This window comes from Nanorana parkeri, unplaced genomic scaffold (genome assembly GCF_000935625.1).
Source record: "Nanorana parkeri isolate BGI_ZX_2015 unplaced genomic scaffold, ASM93562v1 scaffold985, whole genome shotgun sequence".
NCBI classification, from domain to species: Eukaryota; Metazoa; Chordata; class Amphibia; order Anura; family Dicroglossidae; genus Nanorana; species Nanorana parkeri.
Window position 1 is genome coordinate 239087 of NW_017307253.1, and position 26654 is coordinate 265740.

General features: G+C 43.0%; 1 protein-coding gene across 1 annotated transcript in view; it reads left to right on the plus strand.

Annotated features, from left to right (window-relative positions):
• The first annotated feature begins 1899 nt into the window (after positions 1-1899).
• The window catches only part of PLCL1 (phospholipase C like 1), a 234037-nt gene continuing 209282 nt past the window's right edge, over positions 1900-26654 (plus strand). The window contains exon 1 of the mRNA XM_018566877.1: positions 1900-2226. Coding sequence (XP_018422379.1) covers positions 2047-2226 — 180 coding nt within the window. The 5' untranslated portion in view covers positions 1900-2046. The remainder of the gene's footprint in view (positions 2227-26654) is intronic.

Here is a 26654-nt window from a genome sequence, read left to right on the forward strand (position 1 = left end):
TAAATAATAAAAAATTAAAATAATAAAAACTGTAAAAAATTATTTTTAAAAAGTGTATTGTTTTGTGACATTTATTGTTTGCTTTGTGTTGTTTTATTTGATAAGAATACTTTTATTGTGCCTACAAATGTATTATCTTTGAATAAAAGTTTTATTTTTATCATACTTTTTAATATGTTTCTTTGCGGCTTAACAAAATAGGAGTCTTTAAATGGTGCGGATATTGGGGGAAATGGGTGTGGTTACTGGGGGTGTGGCCACCAAAGGGTGTGGCCACTGAGGGGCGCTGTAAAGCTTTCTTGCACAGGGCGCCTAAAGGCCTTGTTCACACCAAATGCAGACCAGATCCGGTCAGGTTTCTGCACACACACGATGCGTTTTTGACGCGGTTTTTTTGCATGAAAAGCAGCTGCAGGTGTCAGTGAGCAAGCAGGCAGTGTGATAAGGAGGAGTGGTGGGGGAAGGGGGGTGGATGGAATACTGCATTTGAGGAACTACTAGTATATAATGCCATTCACATTGAAGTACTCACCACAGCTCTCCTTATCTGTCAAGGACATATCCTTATATCCTGGGAAAACTCTCCCTGCCATCAAACTCCACTGGTCAGCCTTCTTTCTATTGTTCTTATATTGAAAGTGTCTGCTGTCATATAGCTCAGGGCACTGTTGAACCATACTTATGAATCTCTCTGGGTCACAAAACTGGTCCACCATTTTTCCTTTGCTCTCCAGCTGACAAGGTCACCTTTTCCAAAGACAGGAAGTGACAAAGGAAGATTAAGTCATGACAGATGACCATAGAGGTTTTTTTTCTTTATGGTTATTTTTTCCCATTGAATTGCATTGGGTTGCGTTTTTGATGCATTCCAGAGCAGGTAAAATAGGGCTTGCCGCAGTTTTTTCACCTGCTCTGGATCCGCACGCTGTGATGTGAACTGGAGGTCAAAATACCATAGGAATACATTGGACGCAGTTTTGATCCGGTCTGCACCTGCTCTGGTCGGATCTGCTCCACGCTTGGTGTGAACAAGGCCTAAGGCCGGCCCTGGTAGCCCCTATGTAAGAACAGTCGGCAGTGCTGGCATCCGCAGCTCATAGCCATCACAATGCATTGCAGCACCTAAACATAACACTGTACAGGGGAGCAAAAAATGAAATCACTGCGAACGCCTATTAACGTATTACAGCGCAACGCTCGTTACACCGCACACCAATGTTATAATGCATTGGAGGTGTAAACACGCCCTTATACCTGGCAATGTGACATTCACCACACATTTGCACTTTTTCCCCATTGAAGAACACATCTTCATGAGCTCTTGATCTGGTGAATGTGCAGGCGAATCTCCCCAGTTAATCTGTTTTGTAAATGCAATAAACGATTCACGCACCCCTTACTAACTCTCCCCTTTGTTCTTGCACAGTCTATAGTGACACCCAAAAGTTCGGCACATAATGGAAAGGAGATACTTTGTATCCTCTTCTCATATATCAGGCAGAACTAAGCTTTGGCGCCCATAGAGCTCATCGCTCTAGGACGCAGCGGGTGATGTGCACCTTAGCACAGGTGACTTGACAGCAGCACTGGGAAGGGTCGCTTTGTGTGCACAGGAGGGGGGGTGGCAGAAGGATGTCATTTAGCGCTCCCTCCACACAGGAGCCTCCCTTCACAACATCCCCCTCCCATGCACATGGAACTGTCACACAATAGACCCGCCCGTTGTCGTCCGTGCTCCAATCAGCGTTGAAGCATCCTCAAAGCCCACTACTACTCAGGATCCGAAGAGCCAATCGTCGCACAGTGCTGGAGGAGGTCACCCAATCAGATTGTGGCGCTGTCCCCAGGCTCGCCCAGCTGTGCCCGGCTCCCTCATGCGGTGCTCGGTGGGCTCCCAGTTGCATACACCGGAGTGTCTGTCAGTGTGTGTATGTGTGCCTGCCAGCGCCATGCAGAAGCTCCGGAGCCTCCTGTACTGAGCGCCCTGCAGCCTCCAGCACTGCCAGAGTCTTCTTGGAGCCGCCTGCCGCTCTCTGCCTCCCTTCTATGCTAGAGCCCTCCGGGAATGGAAGTTACGGGGCACTGAGTACCATGGCAGAGGGGCTGGACGGAGGTTGTGAACTGTGCCCGGAGCATGGCCGGGGCAGGGAACGGAGGAGCGGGGTCACCGAGGTCAGCCTTATGGAAGCTGCCAAGGCGGCACCCCGGAGGAGCAGCATTATCAAGGTTAGTACCAGCGGGACAATGTGTGGGCATCGGGGCTACAACAATGGGGGGTGATCATCTTGTGCTGGTATCAGGACAATGATCAGCCGGGAGATCACGTGTAATCGTCACTTCACCCTACTTCTGAATGTTTATTGATGTAGGCTGGGCATCCGTACTACAACAATGGGAGGAGAGGATACCGAACACATGTATGACAGCACCACCAGCACTATACTGACACATGTAGGACAGCACCACCATCACTATACAGAACACATGTATGACAGCACCATCATCACTATACTGAAATCAGTGTATGACAACACCATCATCACTATACTGACACATGTATGACAGCACCATCATAGTTATACTGACATCAATGTATGACAACACCATCATCACTATACTGACACATGTATGACAGCACCACCAGCACTATACTGACACATGTATGACAGCACCACCATCACTATACAGAACACATGTATGACAGCACCATCATCACTATACTGACATCAATGTATGACAACACCATCATCACTATACTGACACATGTATGACAGCACCATCATAGTTATACTGACATCAATGTATGACAACACCATCATCACTATACTGACACCAATGTATGACAGCACCACCATCACTATACTGACATCAATGTATGACATCACCACCATCACTAGAATGACATCAATGTATGACAGCATCGCCGTCACTATACTGGACACACATATGACAGCACCACCATCACTACACTGACATCAATGTAAGACAGCACCCTCATCACTATACTGAACACATGTATGACAGCACCATCATCACTATACTGAACACATGTATGACATCACCATCATCACTATACTGACATCAATGTATGACAACACCACCATCACTATACTGGACACACATATGACAGCACCACCATCACTATACTGACATCAATGTAAGACAGCACCCTCATCACTATACTGAAATCAATGCATATCAGCACCACTATCACCATCACTATACTGGCATGGATGGGAGCATCGATATAGTGATATGTGGACCATCAATGGTTGCACATTTAAATCACTGCTCACGTTAACATGGCTGGGCAGGGACTGGTAACTGGCAACTGTGCAAAAACAATGGGATGGAGTGATTTTTTGCAGGCATGGTCCACTGTTGTCAGCATTAGAATTTGGCATGCCAAAAAATGGCAATTGTTTGTGATACACTGGGGGGAATTTATCAAAGACAGGTTCTGTCTGCTCCAGTTTTGATAAATGACCCTCACAGTGTTTAGCAAATAAAATGTCATCCAGTTTGAGTTTACAAGTACTTTAACCACTGAACAATGGAGGTGAGCTCAGGTTTGGAGCAAACCAGGTCTAAACTCTAGCTTCTTTGAACATGAAAGGATCGCCTCTGAATATGGAAGGCAGCTACTCCTACTGTCTCTCAATCAGCTGTGGCCAGGGACTTCCCTGCCCGCAGCTGCACATAAGTAAAAGGGGGCGGGATGCAGTGACGTCATTGACCTTGTATGGCCACATGGCTATATTTGGATAATGACATTAAGGCCAGTCACATTAACACAAGTTTCCCGCCCCTTAGTTTTGGTGCAGCTGCGGGTGAGGAATGCCCCAGCCCGCAGCTGATTGTGCAGGTGGCTCATGCCACTTTTGTGCTCGGAGAAGCTCAAGTTCAGACCGGGTTCAGTCTGAACCTGAGATCATCCCTGCTGAACAACATAAAACACTGATTACCCAAAACTTGGAAACTGAATATCAGCTACACCTCAATAATAAGTGCTTGGATTGTATGACTCCATTACAATTGTGTATATGTGTTAGAAGCATTTCCTAAACATTGTTATCTGTATTGGAACACTGGTTCTCAAACAGCATCAAGAGGCACATGTAACATTGATGGGGCACCAAGCAACATCACTTGTCTGTCTGAACATCCATTATACAGTACATTCTCCATTACTATGTGGCCAGTCAGATGTTGGCTGAAATATTTATCACAGTGTCTCTGAAAGTGTTTTATTGTTTCACATTCATCGGCTCACAGAGTAGAAAAGACGGGGAATGATATTTGATGTCCATCAGGAATATTAGCTTGTACACCTATAGATCTGCTGCACCTGCATGTCCGTTGTGGCTTTCAGATGCTTAGTCTATGGGCTGTCAGTGTCAGAGCTGAATTCTGAATGTCCCGATATACCGTCGGTGTTTTGTCACTGTCTTATGGTGACTGAACTGTGACTGTCACACTGATCATTAAAGGATGCAGTGAGGAAAAATCGGCATGTCTCTGTCACATGACCACACATGATGGCACTATTTCTATCAGAAAGCTGGCATCCACACAGATGTGTGATCTTTAATGTAACAAATCAGTGGCACCCATTCCTTGTCAGACACCCGATGTACGCTGTAATGTCACGGGACTGACAGTTGTTCTGTAGGTTAAGTGGTGCATTTTATTAGGAACAGACAGCAGAGATAAATGAATTGAGCAAGAAAACTCAATCTAACCCAGGAGCTCATGTTACAAGTCATGTACCATAGCGCCATCAATGAAACGGCAGAGCTGTCAAAGTGTTCTTCAAATGACAAGCGCACGCACATACGGTTCTTGTTTTACACACAGGATGAGAGTAATAAAATGTGTTTATTTTTCACATCTAAATGAGGTAGAACATTAACATGTTTATTGTCATGCAAGGCATTGCAGCAATCAGTGATTTAACACTAGTGCGTTTTGCACATATCCTGTCAGAACTTGCTCACATTATAACATTGCACTAAACATACGGGGGGATATTTATCAAAACTGGAGCAGACAGAAACTGGAGCAGTTGCCCATAGCAACCAATCAGCATCTCTCTTCAGTTTGGATTTGAAAATGGGAGTTAGAAGCTAATTGGTTGCCATGCAAATCTGCTCCAGTTTTGATAAATTCCCACAACGGTATCTGTGCTTTTACCGCACGCTATCAAACATCGCAATGTAGGGCCTGCTAGGTGCGCTGGTGTGTTGCATTACAGTTCATTTGAATGGCACCCCAGCGCACCTCATGTGTTGCAGTGTAGCGCAGCTTGCAGTACCACAATACTGTGCATTGCGGTATGGTGAAAAAAAGGAGTACTTTTTCCATTGCACTGCAACGCCCAGTAATGTGGTACTGTGTGTTGAGCTGCAATGCTTGGCCGTTGGGAGGCGCATTGGGGTGCCATTCAAATTAATGGCAGTGCACTAGCACATGGTACCACATGCTAGGTGTGCTGTGTCAAATGCATGGATACTGTATAGCACAATGCTATAGTGTGAACAGACCCTTTTGCTAAAATGCAATAGAAATCACTTTGCTCGATTTGGTGCTACACAGTGCATCCCCCCCCCCATAGGTTTCAATGGGATCACATGGAAATCACTGAGCAGAATGTATGATTTTCTTTGGAAGTTTATTGAACACTGTGGTAGAAAACTTGTAACAAATACTTTCATTTTCAACATGTAACAATCTCATCTCTGCATACAGTATATCGTTGTTGTAATAGTATAAATGTGGGGAATGATGTCACTTCTGGTAGAAGTATTTCAATTGCTAATGTGTATGAAAGTGAAATGTGCAATGAGTAAGAACTGTGCTCCATGCATGGAAAGTAAACCGTTTACAGTTTGGGCTTCTAGACTCGTAATAACCAGATCCGGACGGGTCTACTTGAAGGAAACCAGTGAGATCAGCTTAGCATTGCGCTCTGGTATGCAGCTGCATTTCAGGGAATCAATAGCAGCTTTACCAAGGGTGTCACAGCTCCCAGGAGGGTGGTAGACATTAGTGAAGGCATTTGTGTGGTACTAGCTATGACAGCGAGTCTCAGTAAGAAAGAAAACCAGATGTTGATGCATTGAAAATACACTTCCCGGATCAAGTAAGCTGGACGTAGCGATTGGGCTCAGTATTGGACCTGGGCGCGTTACATGTCAGGTGTACATTAGGGTCACATTTGGCCTTATTTATTAAAGAGTTGTATTATAAGAAGTAGGGATGCACCGATACCGGTTTTTCGGTATCGAGTACCGATATATTTTTTTCGGTACTCTCAGATACCGATACCAGAAGTCCCATTAGGGAAGCCAGGTGGTGTGTAATGACTCGCCACCTGGCTTCCTGATTGGCCGGGAAGCTGGGCAGCGTGTAATGACTCGCCACCCGGCTTCCCCATTAGTAGGGAAGCTGTCTCCATGCTTCTCGTCACTAGATGACGAGAAAGCATTGAGCCGGCTTTCTGGCCAATCAGGAAGTTGGGCGTCGTGTAATTACACGGCGGTTGGCTCCATGCTCCATCGTCACGAGGTGATGAGGGAGCATGAAGGCGGCTTCCCGGCCAATCAGAAAGCCGGGCAGCATGTAATGACTCGCTGCCAGGCTTCCTGATACCGGAAGTATCTGGCTAGGCATCGGTGCATCCCTAATAAGAAGAATGTTCCGAGAGACTATGGCGATTGCCAATGCTGTCCTATCCTACCTGAAATACCACTTTCCTGGTTGTCATGCTAGGTCAGTGGTTTCTGTATTATCTCAGTCACCGATCCAGAAAAAAACCTGTAGGCCAAAAGCTGTGACTTCACTGTCACTTTGTTGGATCTATACCTAGTCTTGGCCAGTCATTCAGAAACACATCCAGGCAACTAACATTTTTAGAAAGAAGTCAGCAATGACTGCCAATATATTTTCACAGTATGGGTTTCCTTAGCAACCAATCAGAAATGACTTTGCATGAGTCAGACCATTAGAAGGTGGATTCTGATTGGCTGCTATGGGTTAATGCACTTAAAGAAGTACTCCAGGAATTTACTCGTGCAGTGCGACTATTTAGCGCTACAGGGGTTAAGTGCTGGTGTTGTCTAGGGGAGCCAGATAAAGCAGATGTAATCACCTGATACTTGGAACCTCCATGCTGCTAGTCCAGTCCTCCAGCTTTTTATCACCCTGGCGGTCTAAGGACCGCTGACATCTTCACATCTAATGCAGGTCCATATTTGAGCACCACTAGACAAAACAAGCACTTAACTCTTTGCAGCGCTGGGGTGGCTTCACTGCAAATGTAAGTGTTTTAAGCTCCTGGAGTTCTTCTTTATGCCCCTATTCATACCGGAATGATTTGAAAGGCATTTTCAGAAGCGATTCAATGCTCGACACTCAGATTCCTATGTTATTCTATTGTGCCTGTTCACATCTGAGCAATGTGCTGTCACTCGACGCACCATAAAGTACAGGATCTTTTTTGTGGTATGATTCTGTGTTTTCGCCCTCAATAGACTTCAATGGGAGCATCTGAAAAAATTCTTGTTGCCCATAGTAACCAATTTAAAATCTTTTTGTCGCTTTCAATTATGCTCTGCAGAAATGACAGTTGTAAGATGATTGGTTTCTACGGGCCACAAGAAAGTTTCTTATTAGTACACTTTTCACACATTTTCTGCCTATTTTCACTTGTGATAAGTCCAATCTGAGTATCTTAAGTACAACAGATATAAGAGCAGAAGTGAGAAGAATCTGTACAAAGTGATTGGATGTGATTGATTTCCACAAGTGTGTTTTCAGAATGCTGGCCAGTAGGGATGAATGACTGAGGTTCATTAATTCGCTGAAGCATGCACATGGCTAAAAGAACTAGCAATTGAATCTTTGGGTACCTGCCAGTTGTTAGAAGGAGGGGAAACCTTCTCAACCCTTGTGGAAATCAATGAGAAAACTTCTTGTGTTTTAGAAGAGTTGATTTTGCTCTTCAGTGATCCTCCTTCAGTACAACCAAGAATTACTCTTTCTCTTCTGTGACTGAACACAAGCTTCGGAACAAATAGAAGTGAATCCAACTCATGGTACTGGTCATTTGTAAGATATCAGGTGGTGTTCTTGGTCATGGTGGTCATGAAATGTAACACTTATATCACAACCATTGTAATATGTTTTGTAATCTTCCAAATTCTTGTGAGGCCAAGGGTTTGTCATCAGTAATAAAGTAAGAAAGACGCTGTAGAGCAGGGGTGCCCATTAGGTAGATCGTGATCTACCAGTAGCTCTCAAAGCTGATGCTGGTAGATCAGGAAGGGTGTGAATGGCAGCCACTTTTTTACATTTTGGTATATTTATTTAGCTGTGCACACATGATTACCTATTAGCCTGAGTCTGCTGAGCCAAGCTCCCTGACACCGTTCTATTCTTTACATCAAAGAATATTCGTTTACACAGTCTGTTGCACTGCACTGTTTGCAAAATACAGCAAGGTGAGCCAGGAGAGAGAGCAAGGAGAGACAGCCAGGGGAGGGAGCAAGGAGAGACAGCCAGGAAAGAGAGAGAAGAGAGACAGCCAGGAGAGAGAGCAAGGAGAGACAGCCAGGAAAGAGAGAGAAGAGAGACAGCCAGGAGAGAGAGCAAGGAGAGACAGCCAGGAAAGAGAGAAGAGAGACAGCCAGGGGAGAGAGAGAAGAGAGACAGCCAGGAAAGAGAGAGAAGAGAGACAGCCAGGGGAGAGAGAGAGGAGAGACAGCCAGGGGAGGGAGCAAGGAGAGACAGCCAGGAAAGAGAGAGAAGAGAGACAGCCAGGGGAGAGAGCAAGGAGAGACAGCTAAGAGAGCGAAGAGAGATAGCCAGAAGTGAAAACGAGGAATAACAGCAAGGAGAGAGACAGAGGAAAGACAGCCAGGAGAATGAACAAGGAGAGACAGACAGGAGATAGAGTTTTTTTTTTTTCATTGGTAGATCTCATGTAGCTCGTCATTTGAAAAGTAGATCTTAAACACAAAAATTGTGGGCACCCCTGGTGTAGAGGATAACTGCTACAGTGTGCTGTTCCCTAACACACATCTCTGTGATTTTCTCTTCATGTAATAGGACTAAGGCTTGCAGTGATTATTCTATGCAGGAATAGCTGGCACACTTGGGGACAGGAAGGGTTAACGCAGGTGGCTTTTTCAGTGTATCACTGGCAAGGACCCCAGGGCCCAATAGATCTATCCAAGATCTGAAATGACTGCGCAAGTTCCAGCAAAGTGCTACAAGGTTGTTTTTATTGGATCCAGAAATAGAAAGTCACAGCAGATTATGTGGAGGTGTATCGCTGTGTCAAAGCCCTCTCTGCTTCCATCGTTCCTCCCCCAGCCTCACCACCATCCTCTTCCTTCCAGATCCTTTGCTTTCTCTGAACCCCTGGAGATTACAGCTGCTGACGGCTGTATCCGAGCTGCTATTTCCCTGATTACCATTATTATTTTCATACATTTATTTGCATACTCTCTGTTCGTATAGCGTGAGTGCTAAACAGATTGTGAGCAGAGCTACAATTAACACTCGTCTGTTTAGTTTTGTGCAGTAGGAAGCAGCCAAACCATCATCGCTCTTGCCTTTTACAAGCTGGCATGACACTTCTTGGGAAGTATTGTACCATTTAAAGTTTAAACTAAAATCTCTTATAATCTTAAATATGTTAATGTCATTGCAAAAGTCATTTTCAATATCTTTAAAGCATATCTCTGGGGGAAACACAAATCTCCCCTTACAGTAGGGTTGCCCCTGTACTGCACCGGGTAAATGCTTGTTTAGGTCTATGTAAAAGACCGAAGTAAAATGCTTTACTTACTTGATCCCCGCTCCCCCAGCAGTCGTTGCTCACCGCATCCTGGCTTGTGGAATTTCCCTCGGCATCCACACATATAGCCCTGCCTTGTACTTGATTATGTCAGTGGGCTTCTGCTGGAGACACGGGTGGGAAGAGGCTGCCGGTATCGCCCTTGTAACCTGGAGGGAGTCTGGGGAGCAAGGATGGAGTCAGTAAGTAGCCTAGACCAGGGCTGGACAAATCCCAGGAGTCAGGAAGTCAATAACTGTAGCTGGTGTCTAGCTTTAGGCCCCATTCACACCTATGCGTATTGTAATATGCGCGTCTGCCGTGCGACCGTCACGCGTTTTTTTTACCGCGATTCGCGGTAAAAAAGTCGCATGACCGTCGCGCGATTCCAAAGGCTACTTGGCAGTATACAAATGGAAAACGCCCTACAAAACGGACCAATACGCAGCAAAAAACGCTCCGGGACCTTTTCATGCGTGGGCCGTTTTGTAGTGCGTTCGGGACGGGCGGAAATACGGACAGGTGGGAACGATACCATTGACTACAATGCTATTTATTTTTTTGACCGTTTTGTAGAGCGTTCATCGAGCGTAGGACGCGCTACAAAACGGTCAGGTGTGAATGGGGCCTTAAGGTTTTCTCTAGATGTTGTTTATGGAGCTGGCTCCTAGATTGGACAGACTGGCTCCTAAATTCCATATTAAAGTGACATTAAATATAACACCCCCCCACCATTGCTGCTGTAAAGACTTATCTCATTTGATGCCTCTTGCTGCGATCATCGTCTTCCTTCCATTAGTTTCCGACAGTCCCTACAGCGCTGGTGCCGGTCTCTGATCCACCGCAGACTTCTCGTTCCCACAGTGTCTGTGCAACGTGCATGCTTCCGGATGCGTCCATTGAGCTTCAGTGTGTTTTTGCCCCCTCTACTGCGCATGCGCCCGCACACTCCTTCTTCACAGAATTTCGTGAGCTGGGAGTGAGCAGCGCTGGAACAGGTAGGTAATTAGGTATTTGACCTGTATTTTTTTGTTTTTTAAATCACGAGGCATATATCTGCTGCTTAATAGCGGTAGATATATGACAAAAAATAAGAGACTTTAATTGTCCACCCCTGACCTAAACCTAGCAGAGCATTTAACTCTTGCAGCATGGGGCAGCCCCACTGCAAGGGGATTTCCATGTTCAGGGCACTTCCTAAACAATATAGGGTGAAAACACTCTTGAGGGAATTTATCAAAACGGGAGAAGACAAAATCTGCAGCAGTTGGCGGGGCAACCAATCAGCTTCTCTTTTCAGTTTGTTAAGTCAAGATTTGAAAATGAAAGAGAAAAGTTGATTGGTTGCCATGGGCAACTGCTCCAGATTTTGTCTGCTCCAGTTTTGATAAATTCCCCTCTCTGTCTCTGTTATGGGGTCATGCACCCTCACCTTGTCAAACAAGCTTCCAGTGGAGACTTCTGGTGGCCGCTTCAACACACATTATGCAGCCAGGGCCTATCATTGTCACCTGAAACACACCATGAGAAATACCGCACGGCCATCACTGAAGTCTATGCATGTAGACAGACAGTTGCTATAAAGAGGCTGCAGATCAGCAGCACTGAGATGCAAGGAAGGATGAAAAAAGGTGAAGACACATATTTTACTAAAAACAAAACATAACAAATTGGCAAAAGCTATTCAGCCAACTAATTGTTGTTCAGTTAGGGTTACATCTACTTTTAAGCCCCATTCACACTTGAAGTGAGCATTTTTCAGGTACTCAAAACTCCCATTTAAGTGTATTGGGTCCAAAATGCTTGACTCCTCTAAAAGAAGCTCATTTACTTTTCTTGAGCTACAGGCATTTTGACAAAACGCTCTCATGTCAACAGGGGCCATAGAAAACAACGGGATTCCTCCTTTGGAGCATTGTAGCGTAGGCATTCGAGCTACAAAACGCTCAGGTGTGAATGGGGTCTAATAGTTTAATGCTGTGCATCAGCCTGAACTCATATGTTTCTAGATGTCTGGTGTTTAAGGGGTTAAGTGTGTGATGACCACAATATTATCTGATTTTAACTTGTTCCCTGCAGCTTCTCATTGTTGCTAATTAAATCCTCATGTTCTGTAACATCTTAAAAGCTTATAGAATTAGAGATCAGAGAGTCGCAGGCATTTTATGTATTTCTTTCCTCAAGGAACATTTTGTCGCTTTTAAAGTCACTAATAATATAATTCCCACAATGCTAGAGACTGGGGAATGTATGCACAGGAAGTTTTAGATCATTTTTACAGTATGAACATATTTATAGTGAAGCACGGATCTGTTGTGTACTTTAAAAGGCACTTTAAAGATACGTCCAAAGGTGGCCAAACTTTGAATTTTGTTCGGAAATTGTCCATGAACGATTGTTCGAACACTTTCTAACTAGTTGATTTTCGGTTTTGATACTGTCAGTGAAATCTTTAGTACGGTCAGGTTGGAACATTTTTCTCTGACTGACTGAATGAAATTCTATCAATCCATGGCCACCTTTAGTCATTTATTTGGGGCCCTTCCACATAATAACAAGCAGGCATCCTCAGCTCTCACAGCCCCTATCGACCATCAGTGAATGTTCTTTGCCCCTGTTTAAGGGCCCATTCACACCACATCTAGATCATCTCCAGAGCAGACCAGATTGTTTCCAGACCCAAAATGCATCCTAATGTATCCCTATGCTATTTCTGGCCTCTGTTCACACCAACACATTCCGTTCTAGACCAGACCAGACCAGATTCATACTGCATGTCTCATTTTGTCTGGTCTGGAATGCACTGTAACTGCAGGCAGGTTCACACTATTTTCCGGGCCAGATCTGAGGGGCTTTGTTTTTTTGAAGTTTGACCATTTAAAAATACAATTGTTCTTTGAAGGAGTAATTGTATTTTCAGGATGTAACATAATACCAGGTTGCACCAGCAGATGGAGCTGTAAAAGAATTACAGACCTTTGTCCTGAGAAAGCCAGAAACCTCTCCATGTAAAGGACTGTTGACAGAAGCAGTGCTCACTACCTTGCAGCCACTGCTGTGTTCTGGTAGGTGGTGCAGAGAGCTTATTTGGGTGCAATTCACTGGTTTCAGCTCATCACACTCTTTACTTTTTTTCCTTCAATCTTTATTAAAATATCACTAAGTCACAGTTTATTCATTTCTATTCATCCCAGCGGGTTGCAGTGGGGTGTAGAGCATTGCAACATGTTGCAGTGAAAAAAAGTACTGCATGTAGTACTGCATGTTGCAATGTGGTGTTGTGAACTGATCTAATAGTAATATATTAGGACTGCACTTGGCACACCTGCCAAGTTAAAGCGGACCGTTACCCATATCTTTAAAATAACAACAAACACACCTTTAGACATGTTTATTAATGACAATCTACAAACACATATGTATAGATAATTGCAGGCTTTGTAGTCTTTGCATACCTCGTTTCTCTTTTCTTTCCCAATCCCTTGACAGTGGCCATGTTTACTAAGGGCAGATTACTACCTCTCCATTTACTTCTGAGATTTCTGGCACATGTGACTAGGACATGTGACCATGCACATCATCTCAGGGAAGGCAAATGCCTTTCTCTGAGACCTCGTGAGATTACAGATAAGATTTCCCAGCAATGCTCTGCTTATGACAAGGCAATCCCAGTGTGCATTGCTTTGCCAAACGGAGGTCATTTTGCCCTTTCAAAGCGGGAAGTGAATGCTCTGCAATTGTAAGTAATTCAAAATCACAGCATTTGACACCTGATATTCTGTTATTATTAATCCTCATACATAGAGGGATGCATTGGTAGAATTTGATTTTTGAGTGTAAGGTCTGCTTTTAGCCCAATGCATCTGGTGTGAATGGGTCCTTACTGTTTGCACTGACCCTTAATATATGGAGGATTTATGACTTTCATGAACATCATCTATAAACCTTTATATAACGTTGAGATTTGTTTATTATAAAAGTGTGGTTATAAATCAGAGTGGTCTGATCTTATCATGCTTTCAAGAAGGAATGGATTGGAGGCTTTGAATCCAAAGTAGGTTTCCCCTCGTATTGTGGAGTGGGATATTTTGCACTAGAGTGCAGTGACTTATGTGCGGATGCTCTCATGCATGAAGAGGCCTCTCGGAGGTGCTTTTGACAAACTCTCTTTGATCCTAACATATGTCTGGCTTTAGCCATACACTATTTAAAGTCATATTAAAGGTAATTTGTATAACAGAAATTACTGCTGATAGGAAGAATTAGAGTGCATACTGCTTCTTCATATTCTAAGTTGTTCTTTTCCTTCAATTAGTGTTTTTCCATTAAGCACTGCTCCACCTTCCAGTTCGAGGATGGCTCCCCCTTGCCAGGTCCTCTGGAGCCACCCATTTGTGCCACGAGTGCTTCCGACTGTGGAGGCAGGAATCCAGAAACAGTGTGATGATCACAAGTGAGGCTCCAAATGAAGCAATCTTTTTTATTATCAGGCTGCCTATGCCAACCCTAACTTGGTTTAATGCATTATTTTGATATGACCTAAAGCAGGGGTAGGCAACCTGGGCACTCCAGATGTGGTGAAACTACAAATCTCAGCATACATCTGCCTCTGGGAGTCATGGCTGTGGCAGTCAGAATCTTGCAATGCCTCAGTGGACTTGTGGGTCTATAGATTCATCTCTCCAAGCTAAAACACCAGGATAAGAATCCATATCTTTTAAAAAGCGATAGTTCTTTTCAGCAAAGTCCAGGAAGATTTGGAAATGACAGTCCTACAGGTGACAATAATGGTTCTAATCCTTGTGCAGAGCTTTTTGAATTGAGCCTAATGTGATCTGCAGGCCGCAGATGTGCTCAGCAAACAACGGCCAGGTGGATGAATCTGACACAAGCAATTATCTTTTGTTCCTTAGATCCTTTACCCAAGGGTATTTGTTAAGGTTACCCATACACATCGCAGTCATCAGGATTGGGTATCAGTCATCTAATATCTATGGCAGGGATTGGCAAACTGATTCTCCTGCTGTGGTGCAACTACAAATCCCATTAGGCATCGCAAGACTCTGAAAGCCATAGGCATGACTCCCAGATGCAGATGCATGATAGGATTTGTACTTTCAGCTCAGCTGGAGAGAGACACATAGTTTGCCTACTCCTGATCTATGGGTACCTGTATATATAAGGAATGAGTTGTCTGTGGAAAATTTAGAAACTGCATGTACTACTCTAGGGATAGGCTGAAGTGGAGCTAAAGCTGGTGAAAAGATTCTTGGATTGCCAATTTTCCACATTAAGTTTAAATATGAAGGCAGCCATTGCTTCTTTTCTTCTCCAAATGCTAGTTGACTGCCTATTATGCAATCTTCACCGTCTTCAATGTGGTCTGAATTATTAAACTATAATACGTATGCAGATAAGGAAAGTCAGTACTTCTTTTCTGCATACTTGCTGTGGGTCAGTGACTTGAAGTGCTGAAGCCTGAGAGTGACTATGACAGCCAGGAAACTAGCATGCACAGAATTAGAATTCAGCAATGTTAGACTCTATGATTTTCTCACCAATGGTTCCCTTTAAAGAGGAAGTTCACCCTTATCTTTCACCCTTATCTTTAAAACGACAATAAACACACCTTTGAAATGTTTAGTAATGACAATCTACAAACACATACTTCTAGATAATTCCCAGCTTTTTATTCTCTGTATGCCTTGTTTTTCTTTTCCTCTTCATTCTTCTCACAGTGGCCATTTTTTACTAAGCGCAGATTATTCCATCTTTCTTTACTTTCTGGCACATGTGACTAGGACAATGGACCATGCACATCATCTCAGGGGAGGAAAATGCCTTTCCCAGAGATCTTATGAGATTTCCCAGCAATGCATTGTGATGTACCTTTCCCAGGATGCATCACTTAGGCATAGGCTACATCACTAATGCCCAAGAGAACCAGGAAGTGGACAAACAATAATTGTAAGTAAAAGAAAAATATGTTTATCTAACTAATCCATGTAAGATGATTTCATATCAGCATGCAGAGTTGCATGCTGATGGGATTTTTAGTGAACGGGGGTAAGCCCTATTTTACCTGCTCTGGAATGCATCAAAAACGCATGCAAACGCCCTGGAACGCACTGAAAGTCCATTTTAAACTTAAAAAAATGTTTTTTTAACCCAAAAATGGCCAGGAACGCATCAAAAACGCGGCACAACCCACTGCACTGCGTGTGCAGAAACTCATGCAGATCTGGTCTGCATTTGGTGTGAACAAGCCCTAAAGGCCCACTTCAATTTGCTGATTTAATGTTGTAGGAATCCTCAACAAAGCTGTATGTATCCTTTAAGTTTTAGAATTAAGCTTGGCAAATGTTGACAATTTTAGTAGAATTTTGGAACAAAAACTAAAAGATTGGACAGCCAAAAAGCGCTGAGCTAATGAGTGTAAAAGGTGAACTGAAATATTTAACAAACTTTTATGAACTAATGGAATTGTAAAATGGGGAATTCTACAGTCCGACCTTTTTAGATAAGCCCCATAGAAAAAGATCAGTCCTCATTTGGAAGGATCTTCATTTGCTGCAAACTCTATACACTGTACACTCCTAGTTGATGGATTCTTCATTCTCCAGGGAGCTGACAACATCAGAAAGTTTACTTTCTCCAGTCGGATACTTTATGAGAATTAGTCATGTTCAAAGCTTAGCTTTGTATTACAATGATATTTCTCTTTACAGTTATGGATGTGGAAGAGAAAATCCCCTGACAGGTCATTGTTACGCATTAAGGAAACAGGGAACAACAAACATCTATCTGTCCCTAAGTTATACTATTAGCTGTGCCTTCCCTGCGGGTGGAAGTAAGTCTGATTTATGCGTCTCCGGAGTGGCTCTACCACTGATGCAGTCCAGAACTATCTGAGCAAAGGGAACAGAACTCCAGCTTTGTAAACAGAGACGGCTTCTCAGAGCCTTTTTTTTTCTGTTTTGCCTTTAGGAAGCTGCTTGTTCTTTACCAGATAGTACTGTGATATAGCACCTGCATACCAAATGTATATTTAGATTGTATGCCCTCACCGGCAGGGCCCTCCTTGCCATTGATTTGTATTGTAACTGTAATGTCTTCTTTATATTGTAAAGTGCCAAGCAAACTGTTGGCACTATATAAATCCTGTATAATAATAATGATAATAATAATAATGTACTTTGAAAACTGCACTATTTCTACCTAACGATGCACAGCATAATTCCTGTCTTGCAACTGATGGAATGATCCACAATGACAACATTATAACAATGTATCGTGTCTGGATCCTATGTTATAGGTTTCAATTGATAGTCATCTGTAAGCTGTATGAGACCCCCGTGGAAATACCTCCCCCAAGGTCCCCCATTTTCAGTGGCCTCTTGTTTTTTTAAAGCTAAACTCTGGGCACCAAAAGCGTTCTGCTAAATATCATCCTGAATAGCCAGAAAGAAAATAAATCCACCAAATGCCTTTGCAAATACTGTTATCACCTTGGAAAAGTAGCGGTGACATCATCACTGTGCTGCACATAGCTTGTAGAGAGAGGCTGCCTGCAGAAGACTACAGGAGGGGGCGTATACAAGACCAGTCACCCTAAAAGGAGAGGGGGGCGGATACAAGACCAATTACCCTGCACAACGAGAGAGAGAGCAGAAGTTACTGGTTTCTGAGTCACTGATCCAGAGCAAGTACACAAATCTGTTATGATTTCATTCTAAAATTCCTGATCCCAATGCTTGTTTTGGGTCAGTAATGCAGGAAGTATTGAAGGTAGAAACAGCCGGGTAACTTGAATTTTTGGAAGGAGATAAGCAGTGGTTACCTCTAAACAGGCATCCTTTAACAATCTGATGGGTGACCAAGGTCTGACGGAATCCAATAACTGAATAATCAGGAAAGGGAGAACATCAGTGGATTCCCTGGTTTTCCTGCATGGTGCGGTTTATACGTTTAGAAATATTGCCATCTCGTTTCCATCTGCAATTTGTGTATTTTATCATGGGGAATTTTCATGAAAAAATGGTAAAAGGGAATGTAGCGCTATTCACATTCCCATAGACTTTTTGTACCACAGCTGTGACTATAGACAACACAGGCAGTTTTACTTTCCTCCTGCATTTATACGACATTGAAATGTTCAACGCGGAGCTTTACACTCAAAAATCTAATTCTACCAATGCATCCCTCTATGTATGATGATTAATAAAAACATAGACATGTCAGGTGTAAAATGCTGTGATTGTGAAATACATAAGGTCCCCACACACCTTACGATAATCGTACGATAATCGCGGGAAATCCCGCGATCATACGATTATCGTAAGGTGTGTGGAAGCCGTGCGACCTCTACTACTGTAAGGTCGCACGACTTTAAACTTACGGACATGTTCGAAAACCTGCCGAGCATCGTACGATGTTTGGCGGGTTTGTGGCATGTCCGTACGATAACAGCCGTACAGGCCGGTGTGCGCAAGCGCACACTGCCCGTTCGGCATTGCGGTCATCGGAAGCCCGCCCCTCAGGGGGCTAGGCTTGCGATCATCGCAAGTACGATCTGCCTATGAAACATAGGCAGATCGTACGTTTTTTTAAGTACCTTACAACCATCGCAAGACAAAAGTCTTGCGATGGTTGTAAGGTGTGTGCCCAGCCTTACACTTGCAGAGCATTCACTTCCTGCTTTGAAAGGGCAAATGACTTCAGTTTGCCAAAGCAATGCACACTGGGATTGCCTTGTCATCAGCAGAGCATTGCTGGGAAATCTCAGAAGATCTCAGGGAGAGGCGTTTTTTTTTATAAATTCTTTATTTGAGTTCTTTTTAAAAAATCTTTTCCAAGTTGTGCATAACAGAGCATGAAACAATGCACATGGATATGAAGTTCAATCTTGTACAGTAATGCAATAGTCAAGACTATAAAACGTATTAATACATGGTGAGGTGTGAACAAACATGGGGCAACGATTTGCAACAGGTACATGGTCGGTGGGAGTTGGAGCCCCCACGTAGACAGTAGGTGTTGGTACTCTGGGGTGCCCTCTGTCGGGGAGAGGCGTTTTCCTCCCCTGAAATGATTTGCATGGTCACATGTCCTAGTTACATGTCTAGTCACATGTGCCAGATATCCAGGAAGTAAAAAGAGAGCTAGTAAGCTGCCCTTAGTAAACATGGCCACTGTCAGAAGACTGGGGAAGAAAAGAGAAATAATATGCAAAGAATACAAAGCCGGCAATTATCTATATGTATGTGTTTGTAGATTGTCATTACTAAACATTTCTAAAGGTGTGTTTGTTGTTATTTTAAAGATAAGGGTAAAGGTCAGCTTTAAGTGAGCTGTGTGTATGTCTGCTTTGTTGCTGTCTGGCAAAGATATGGTTAACCTTTTTCTGCTTACAGTAATAGCTTGCAAATAAAGAGGATATAATTGGTATGTCTCAAAGGATCCAGCCTTTCTTTCCTTCCAGTGTGTCTTACTCCTAATGGGGCCATGTTTTACTCTTACTGGTAATTAATACACCTTTCAGCAAGAATAGACGGAAAGCTCACACTGGCGCGAAAGGCCGACGATTGACAGAATGATTAGACAATTTAAAGATGGCTATGAGGGAAGACGATCTTTGCTTGATCTAGAGGATGTAGGGGGTGAATCCCTTCCGATATAAGCTGGCATCGGGGGTTGTATAGATGTGTTCTCTTCTCTCTCCCTAAATATGTATTCTCCTCACATCTGAATGTTTATGGATATACCTGATGTATGGAAGATCTTTTGGAGCTGGGATTATGTCTGAATGTCTCACTGTCATTCGACATCTGAGCCCCAATTTAGGGCAGGTCCACACTATTTGCGTTCTGGCTGCGCTGGCTTTTTTTTCCAGTGCAGCTCAAAGGCAAGACAAAGCATTTTGCCTTGTCGTAGGTGGGCTTAGTTCACACCACAGTGTTTTCAATGGTATGCACTTAAAAAAAAAAAAGTACGGCATGCAGTACTTTTTTTAAGCGCACCACACTGAGATGCGGTACAACCATAGAACTGAATGAAATGTCACCTGCGACATTTTGAAAAAGCTCTAAAAGAAAAGAAATAGTGTGACGGTTTAGGAAGAAGCACACCAGCAGCCGTCTGGTTGAGTGCAGCTGCTGGTGTGAACATACCCTAAAGCTTACCATACACTTTACAACCCTCGCAAGACTTTTGTCTTGCGAGGGTTGTAAAGTAATAAAAAAAACGTACGATCTGCCCATCATGGACAGGCAGATCGTACTTGCGATTATCGCAAGCCCGCCCCGCTGACTGCAATGCTGAACGGGCAGTGTGTTCCGCAGGTCCTATTATGAATGAATAGGAATCCTCTATACTGAGTGCCCCTGTCCATTCATAAACTGAGGCGATAGTATGAGTTACTATGTCCACAATCATGAGTGAACAGGAAGTGATGTTGAGCGCTTCCCATTCATTTGTAACTGTGACATAGTAAGCACGCTATGTCCAATTATTTACAAACACTCAACGATCAGCTGATTGGCGAGTGTTTGTACACCGCTTTCCATCCTAACTCAGCTGTCACAGAAGGCTGAGCGGGCAGTGGGGAGCTCCGCCTCTTGTGACAGATCACAGCGCTCTCCTCCACTCACCATCCTGACACAGGAGGCAGAGCCGGGAGGAGAGCTCCGATTCCTGTAAGATGACAGCTGTCACCGCCCACTTGGCCTCCTGAGAGCTTCCCTCCTCCCTGCTGGGCACTGGCCACTGCATCAGAAGGCACACAGACCGGCGCCCAGCGGGGAGGAGAGAACATCCTCATTTTGTATTATGTATGTACTGTATAGAGACCTTTTACTATTTGCTTGTAACCTTTCAACTAGGAAGAAACATATTGATCTGGGCTGTGTGTTGTCACATAGTATTCATTTTTCCAAGTCAACAGCTTTCATAGCTTTAGAACATGTTGCTAGACACAAATGTTGACTTGTAACAGATCTAGATCAAAGTGCATAGCAGAGTTAATCCAAGACTGTAGGTGGCAATGGAAGTGGAATTGCGGTGTGTTCTAATTTTATCACTATAGATTACCCTAAAGTAGAACTATGTCTGGCCAGTAACATTTTTTACATATATACAATGTAATTATTAGTGCATCTGTGCTTTCAGTTCTCTCTTAATCCCCCTGCAGAATCCCATAAATAAATATTGAGCCTGCCAGTAAAGTCCACCTACTGCAGTGTCCTGTGATGGCAACAATGCTGCACTGCTCCTGAATTCAGAACAGAGTTGCCACTCTTTTATGTAGACCCTGCTTGCTTGCACTACTGTGAGATGAAAAAATGTTGCAAGTCTGTAGGTTGTCAGTCAGCATCTGACCACACTTAGTCCTGCCTACTGCTTTCTAGATTGACAGCACTGCCTGTACTGGTGAAACCCTCCTACTGTAAGCTGCAGCATCTGGGAGGGGGAGCGTTTGAGACCCAAATGTTTTTTGTTTACTTTATGAGTCTTGTGCATCACATACTATCTAGACTTAATTCTTGTTAAGCTATCATACAGGATGTATATAGAATCAAATTTATTAGGGCCGGTGACAATGGGCTGTTGTCCACTTCAGAGCTACTTCTCTCCCTATACATCTATGGGAGTGCAAAAGCAGCTTGGGACAGGTCAAATGCAGATCATATGCACCTACAGTGAACTCTGTCCAAAGCACGCTGCATTCGCCCATTGAAGCATGTCTACACAAGCCCTTACAGTGCAGGCGCTCTGGTATTTCTATGTTGTTTGCAAACAAAATGCTGAATCTATAGTTTCTATTTTAAGTTTGAAATTGTAGGTTCTGTCACAGTTTACATCCGTGCCCTGCAAAACTGTGTGTCTTCAACTGCAATATCAATGTGAGGAAAGGTGTCCTCTTGGGACAGGTTAAAAAGAACATGCCCTAGGAGGAAAATGTTTCTTTCTTTTGTATTTTTTTTAATCTCTACAAACCACTCCTAACCCCAGTGTGACAAATTTTTTGCATTCTTCCCTCCTGTAAAATGCACAGGAAAATGTAACATTATAAGCAGTTCCTTAAAGCAGAACTGTGTTCTTAACTCTCGCAGTGGGGCTACCTACGAACTGAAAGGGATAAGTGCTCAAAAATATTATACTTACCCGGCCCTGCATGTCAGCTTGAGGTGGGGTGTGCTGGAAGTATTAGGGAGCTCCATCCATATGTGCATTGCTTACAGCTTCCACATGTGCCCTGTAGAGGGGCCTGGACTGGACTGACGTCACATTCTGGCTCCTGGCACCTTTGCAGGGCACGCAGGGGAGCTGTACAAGCAATGCATGCATGGATGGAGCTCCGTCACAGCACGGCAGCCCACACTGGACCCCAAACTGAGGATCCAGTCAAGTTCTCATAAAGTAAGGAGACTGGGTGGATCTTAAAAAAAATTATATATATATATATATTTTGGGAGTGTGTATGTGAGAATGTCTGAGTGTGCCAGGTTGTGTGTGTGTCTGTCAGTGTTTTTGGGTGTCCGTTCACACTAGTACAGTGCGTTAATCACACAGTCCCATGCAATTAATGCACTGTACCACATAATCACCCCTACTGCACGTTCTGGTGTGGAAGGTGTGTTGCGTTGCAATTAATTTGAGTGACACCCCAAACGCACCTCCCGCCCACAGTCCAATCGCCTGTACCCGAACACCCGGTACTGCACCGTGCATTCCATTGCAGTGCGACTTGGATCATGACTGAATCACCAAGGACAAATGTGGGTCCTGAGGTTACACGGGTTGAAAACCACTGTTCTCAAGCACTGTGCCTATACTTTCTGGTCTGGCAAGAGTGAGAATTGGTGATGTAATTCCTGTGCTGCTTACCGTTCTCCTGAGGGCTTGCTGGAGGTCACGCTGTACCCGAGGACCTTTAGTGCAATACTTTCCTATTACTGCCTTATTCATTCTGGAAGTTTCTGCTTTTCCCTCTTTTCTGCTGCTTCATGTTGATTACCTATTCAGTCATCAGATCACCAGTAATCAGGAAAAAGATCTGACATGTGGAAGCAAAGCCCTGCTCCTTTACCAAGATGGCCACCTCCACATAGAGTCAAGCCCTGTTCTAACAAGAAGCAACTTCACATGATTGAGTATTGGATAACTGAAGTGCCTCTTCACGCTGTTTGAGTCAAGATCCTCAACTCCTTTAGTAAATCAGCATCAGTTCCTCTAAACGGAATGTGAAGCAAAAAAAATAACTGTACTTATGAATGGATCTGTCTGTTGGGATGTATCTTAACCTAGAAGGGCTTTTCTAGATCAGTCACTGTCTGGAGAGAAAGGATTTTCCACGGCAAGGTTTAATTGAAGTGGTTTTAACACGTTGGGACTAAAAGCATTACCCGTTTATCAGGAGGAACGATTAATGCATCTGCTTATTTGTTGGGTCAAAAAATAGCATGAGCTGAAGGATTAATCCTGTGACACGATCGTCATATTAAGACAATCATTTCAGAGATGTGTACAAACCCCACAAGCCTCTTCTGTATCTCCTGAGCTGAGTCTGTAAGCAGATCTATAATCTGCATCTCTAATCTTGTTTTAATATTTCTTAGCTGCGGCAACGTGATTACACCCTTGCCGTTTGTCATTTTTTTTCTTTTTTAAATCTGGTGATTTGTTAGAGGAAGTTGTATTAACCTATTTACAAGAGGAGATGGGACTTGTGGATGTATAGCTATTATCTGTCCTGCTTTATTTGGGTTTGGATGTTAGTTATAGGCAGAGCCGGAACAACGTCCTCTGGAATCCAAGGCAAAAATGACAAAATGCATCGCCCCAGATTTAATCTAGTGCTTAAAAAGACTAATATAAATTAATATATAAATTAAAAATGTTTACATACAAACTGCAAACAATAAAAGAACAAAAGCTGAAGGAAGGCGATGACGCAGTTCACTAAAATTTTAACTACAGATAACTACAGAGGGTAAACTACAAACTGTATTCAATTTCCCTTTTATAAATGCGCTAGAATAATTTATCTGGTATAAAGCATTTTACAAAGCATTTTTAAAATTTGGCACTGCAAATCCAAATTAATTAAAATGTACTAAAAATACTAACAGGAGAAGGCAATGAGTTAATAAAAACAATTTAGGGTTCACTAAGGGTTAATAAAGGGCTAAAATGTTGTTAAAAAGTTTATTTAAACATAGAATAGTAGCTTTCATTGGTGAATTTCTGTTTCATAAAGGAATGCAGAGCAGGAGTGGAGCTGTCAAAGTGATTGCTCAATCCTGCAGATTACAAAGGGAGAAGGGAGCTCTTCATCATCATTATCATCATTATCATCAGAGTTCTATGAGAGCCTGATGAGGTGTACAGAGCAGGTGGCTGCCATACTGACAATGAAGCAGAGTACTGATGGTTACACAGGGAGATCCGCCATCTCCCAGTGTAATCTGTAGGAGTTTTGACAGCTCAGTACTGCACAATGCAGGACAGGGCTATGCAATTCAGAGGCAGGGGAGGCCCCTGCCCCAGTTGTGCCCCCCCTTCCCTTCCTTGCAACATGACACCCAAGGAGGATGCCTCTCTTTCCTCTGCCAGTTCTGGTTATAGAATAAAACACATTGTAAATGTAATGAGCTGCACATAGGAAGATTGTCTTAGAGCGGGTAAACTAAATATAGAGTATATCAGACACAAGTACTTTCTATTGTAATAAAACTATTTAAATGTCCAGAAATGACACGTGAAAAAACACCTTGCATGGATTAAGTGCGTTCACACCAAAATCCGAAAGTACTCTCAGGACAACAAAGGGACTGTTGACTTGTTATTGTACCTTTCAATTTCCTTCCGATCCGTTGCGGTTTGTCACATTTTTTTATTTCAAGCTATATATGTGAAGTAACTTGTCCTAAGTGGACATACTTCACTGCAATAGCTTGCAATGTGTCGGCATGCGTAAGCACGCATTTTGACAGGTTGCACTGAAAAAAAGTAGAACATGCTCTACTTTTTTTCCAGTGCAACACAACGCTTTGTTAAAAAATGTATGGTAACACAGCACAACAGATCCGGTGTGTATGGGGCCTAAGGGCTTGTTCACACCACACCAGATCAACAATTGTTTTCTATGTGCCTTGTTCACACCACAATGCTGTGTGAGATGGGTTGTGGTGTGTTGTGTAGAAATGCAGTAAGATACAACTGAATCTCTTGTTTTTATAAATGAGACTTTATGAATCACCTCCATGTCTTTATGAGTTGTATTTAATAAACTGTCTAATGCCAATCCATAGCTAACAACATAGTTTTCATTTTCTCTTTAAATCTTGTACAATTTTAGGTGATTTACCCATATCTTTAAAAATAACAACAAACACAACTTTAGACATGCTTAGTAATGACAATCTACAAACACATACATATAGATAATTGCCGGCTCTGTATTCTTTGCATACTTTGTTTCTCTGTTATTTTCCAGTCTTCTGACAGTGGACATGTTTACTAAGGGCAGATTACTAGCTCTCCTGTTTACTTCCTGGATTTCTGGCACATGTGACTAGGACATGTGACCATGTACATCATCTCAGGGGAGGAAAAGGCCTTTCCCTCAGATCTCATGAGATTTCCCAGCAATGCTTCTCTTGATGACAAAGCAATCCCAGTGTGCATTGCTTTGGCAAACTGAAGTAATTTGCCCTTTCAAAGCAGGAAGTGAATGCTCTGCAAGTGTAAGTATTTCACAATCACAGCATTTTACACCTGACATGTCTATGTTATTATTGATCATCATACATAGAGGGATGCATTGGTAGAATTTGAAATGTGTAAATGTCCGCTTTAAGGTACCTAGTAAGTTCTATGGACGTAATTGTTATGATTAAAGCTGGTGTGTATTACTAAAGGCATAGTCCACCGATGGTAAAAGTGTACTAAATGCACCCACATTCATAAAAGAATTTGCATTTTTAAAATGTTGGCATTGGAGTTGTCATTATATCATCGGGATGCAATGCACAAGCTTCTGCAGTCTGTTTCCCCAGATCGAGGGACGCCCCTGCTGTTCTGAGGCTGGAGGAAGTAATTAATGGACTACAAGGGCCTCACTGCCTTTGTGCTGCATTGAGATTTCTGAATCTGGAGAATGTGGCCATGTTTTATGCTAACATAAAACATGGTCACAAAGGTGGAGGGTTCTTTTAAATTCTGCATAGCATAGCTTTATTAGATATATGAAAATGATTAGGCTGGAAATGACACAATGGGAGTAGTGCAGAGGCACAACATTTTTCAATGTTGTCTACAAGTCGGTACTGGCTGCTGACTTGTTTTCAATGCCAGGTATTACTGAAGTGAAGCCTTAGGCAATATTTTTCCCATTCTTAGTTTGGCAGCCATAACTGCAGATCATGCGTCATTCACATCTGAGAGCTAAAGTTTATGTCGACATCAACTTTAGGAATTTCGAACCACAGAATTGTAATATTCATTGCTCTGAAACAAGGATTAAAGAGAAACTCTGTTCATCATCTTTTACAATTATAATTGTTATATAATCACACAGAAAATGTCACAAATAACTCCTATATTTTTAGGAAAACACTGAGATCTCAATGCATCTGACAGTAATACACGTGGGCAGGATAAAAAAATAATCAGAGCTTATATTTGTCGACACCTCCACATTCAGTTATCAATGCTGTCATTTATAAGTCTGCCTACAGACTAAGCCTTAGGGCTTGTTCACACCATGTCCGGACCATATTCAGACCAAAAAAGAATTCCAATGTATCCCTAT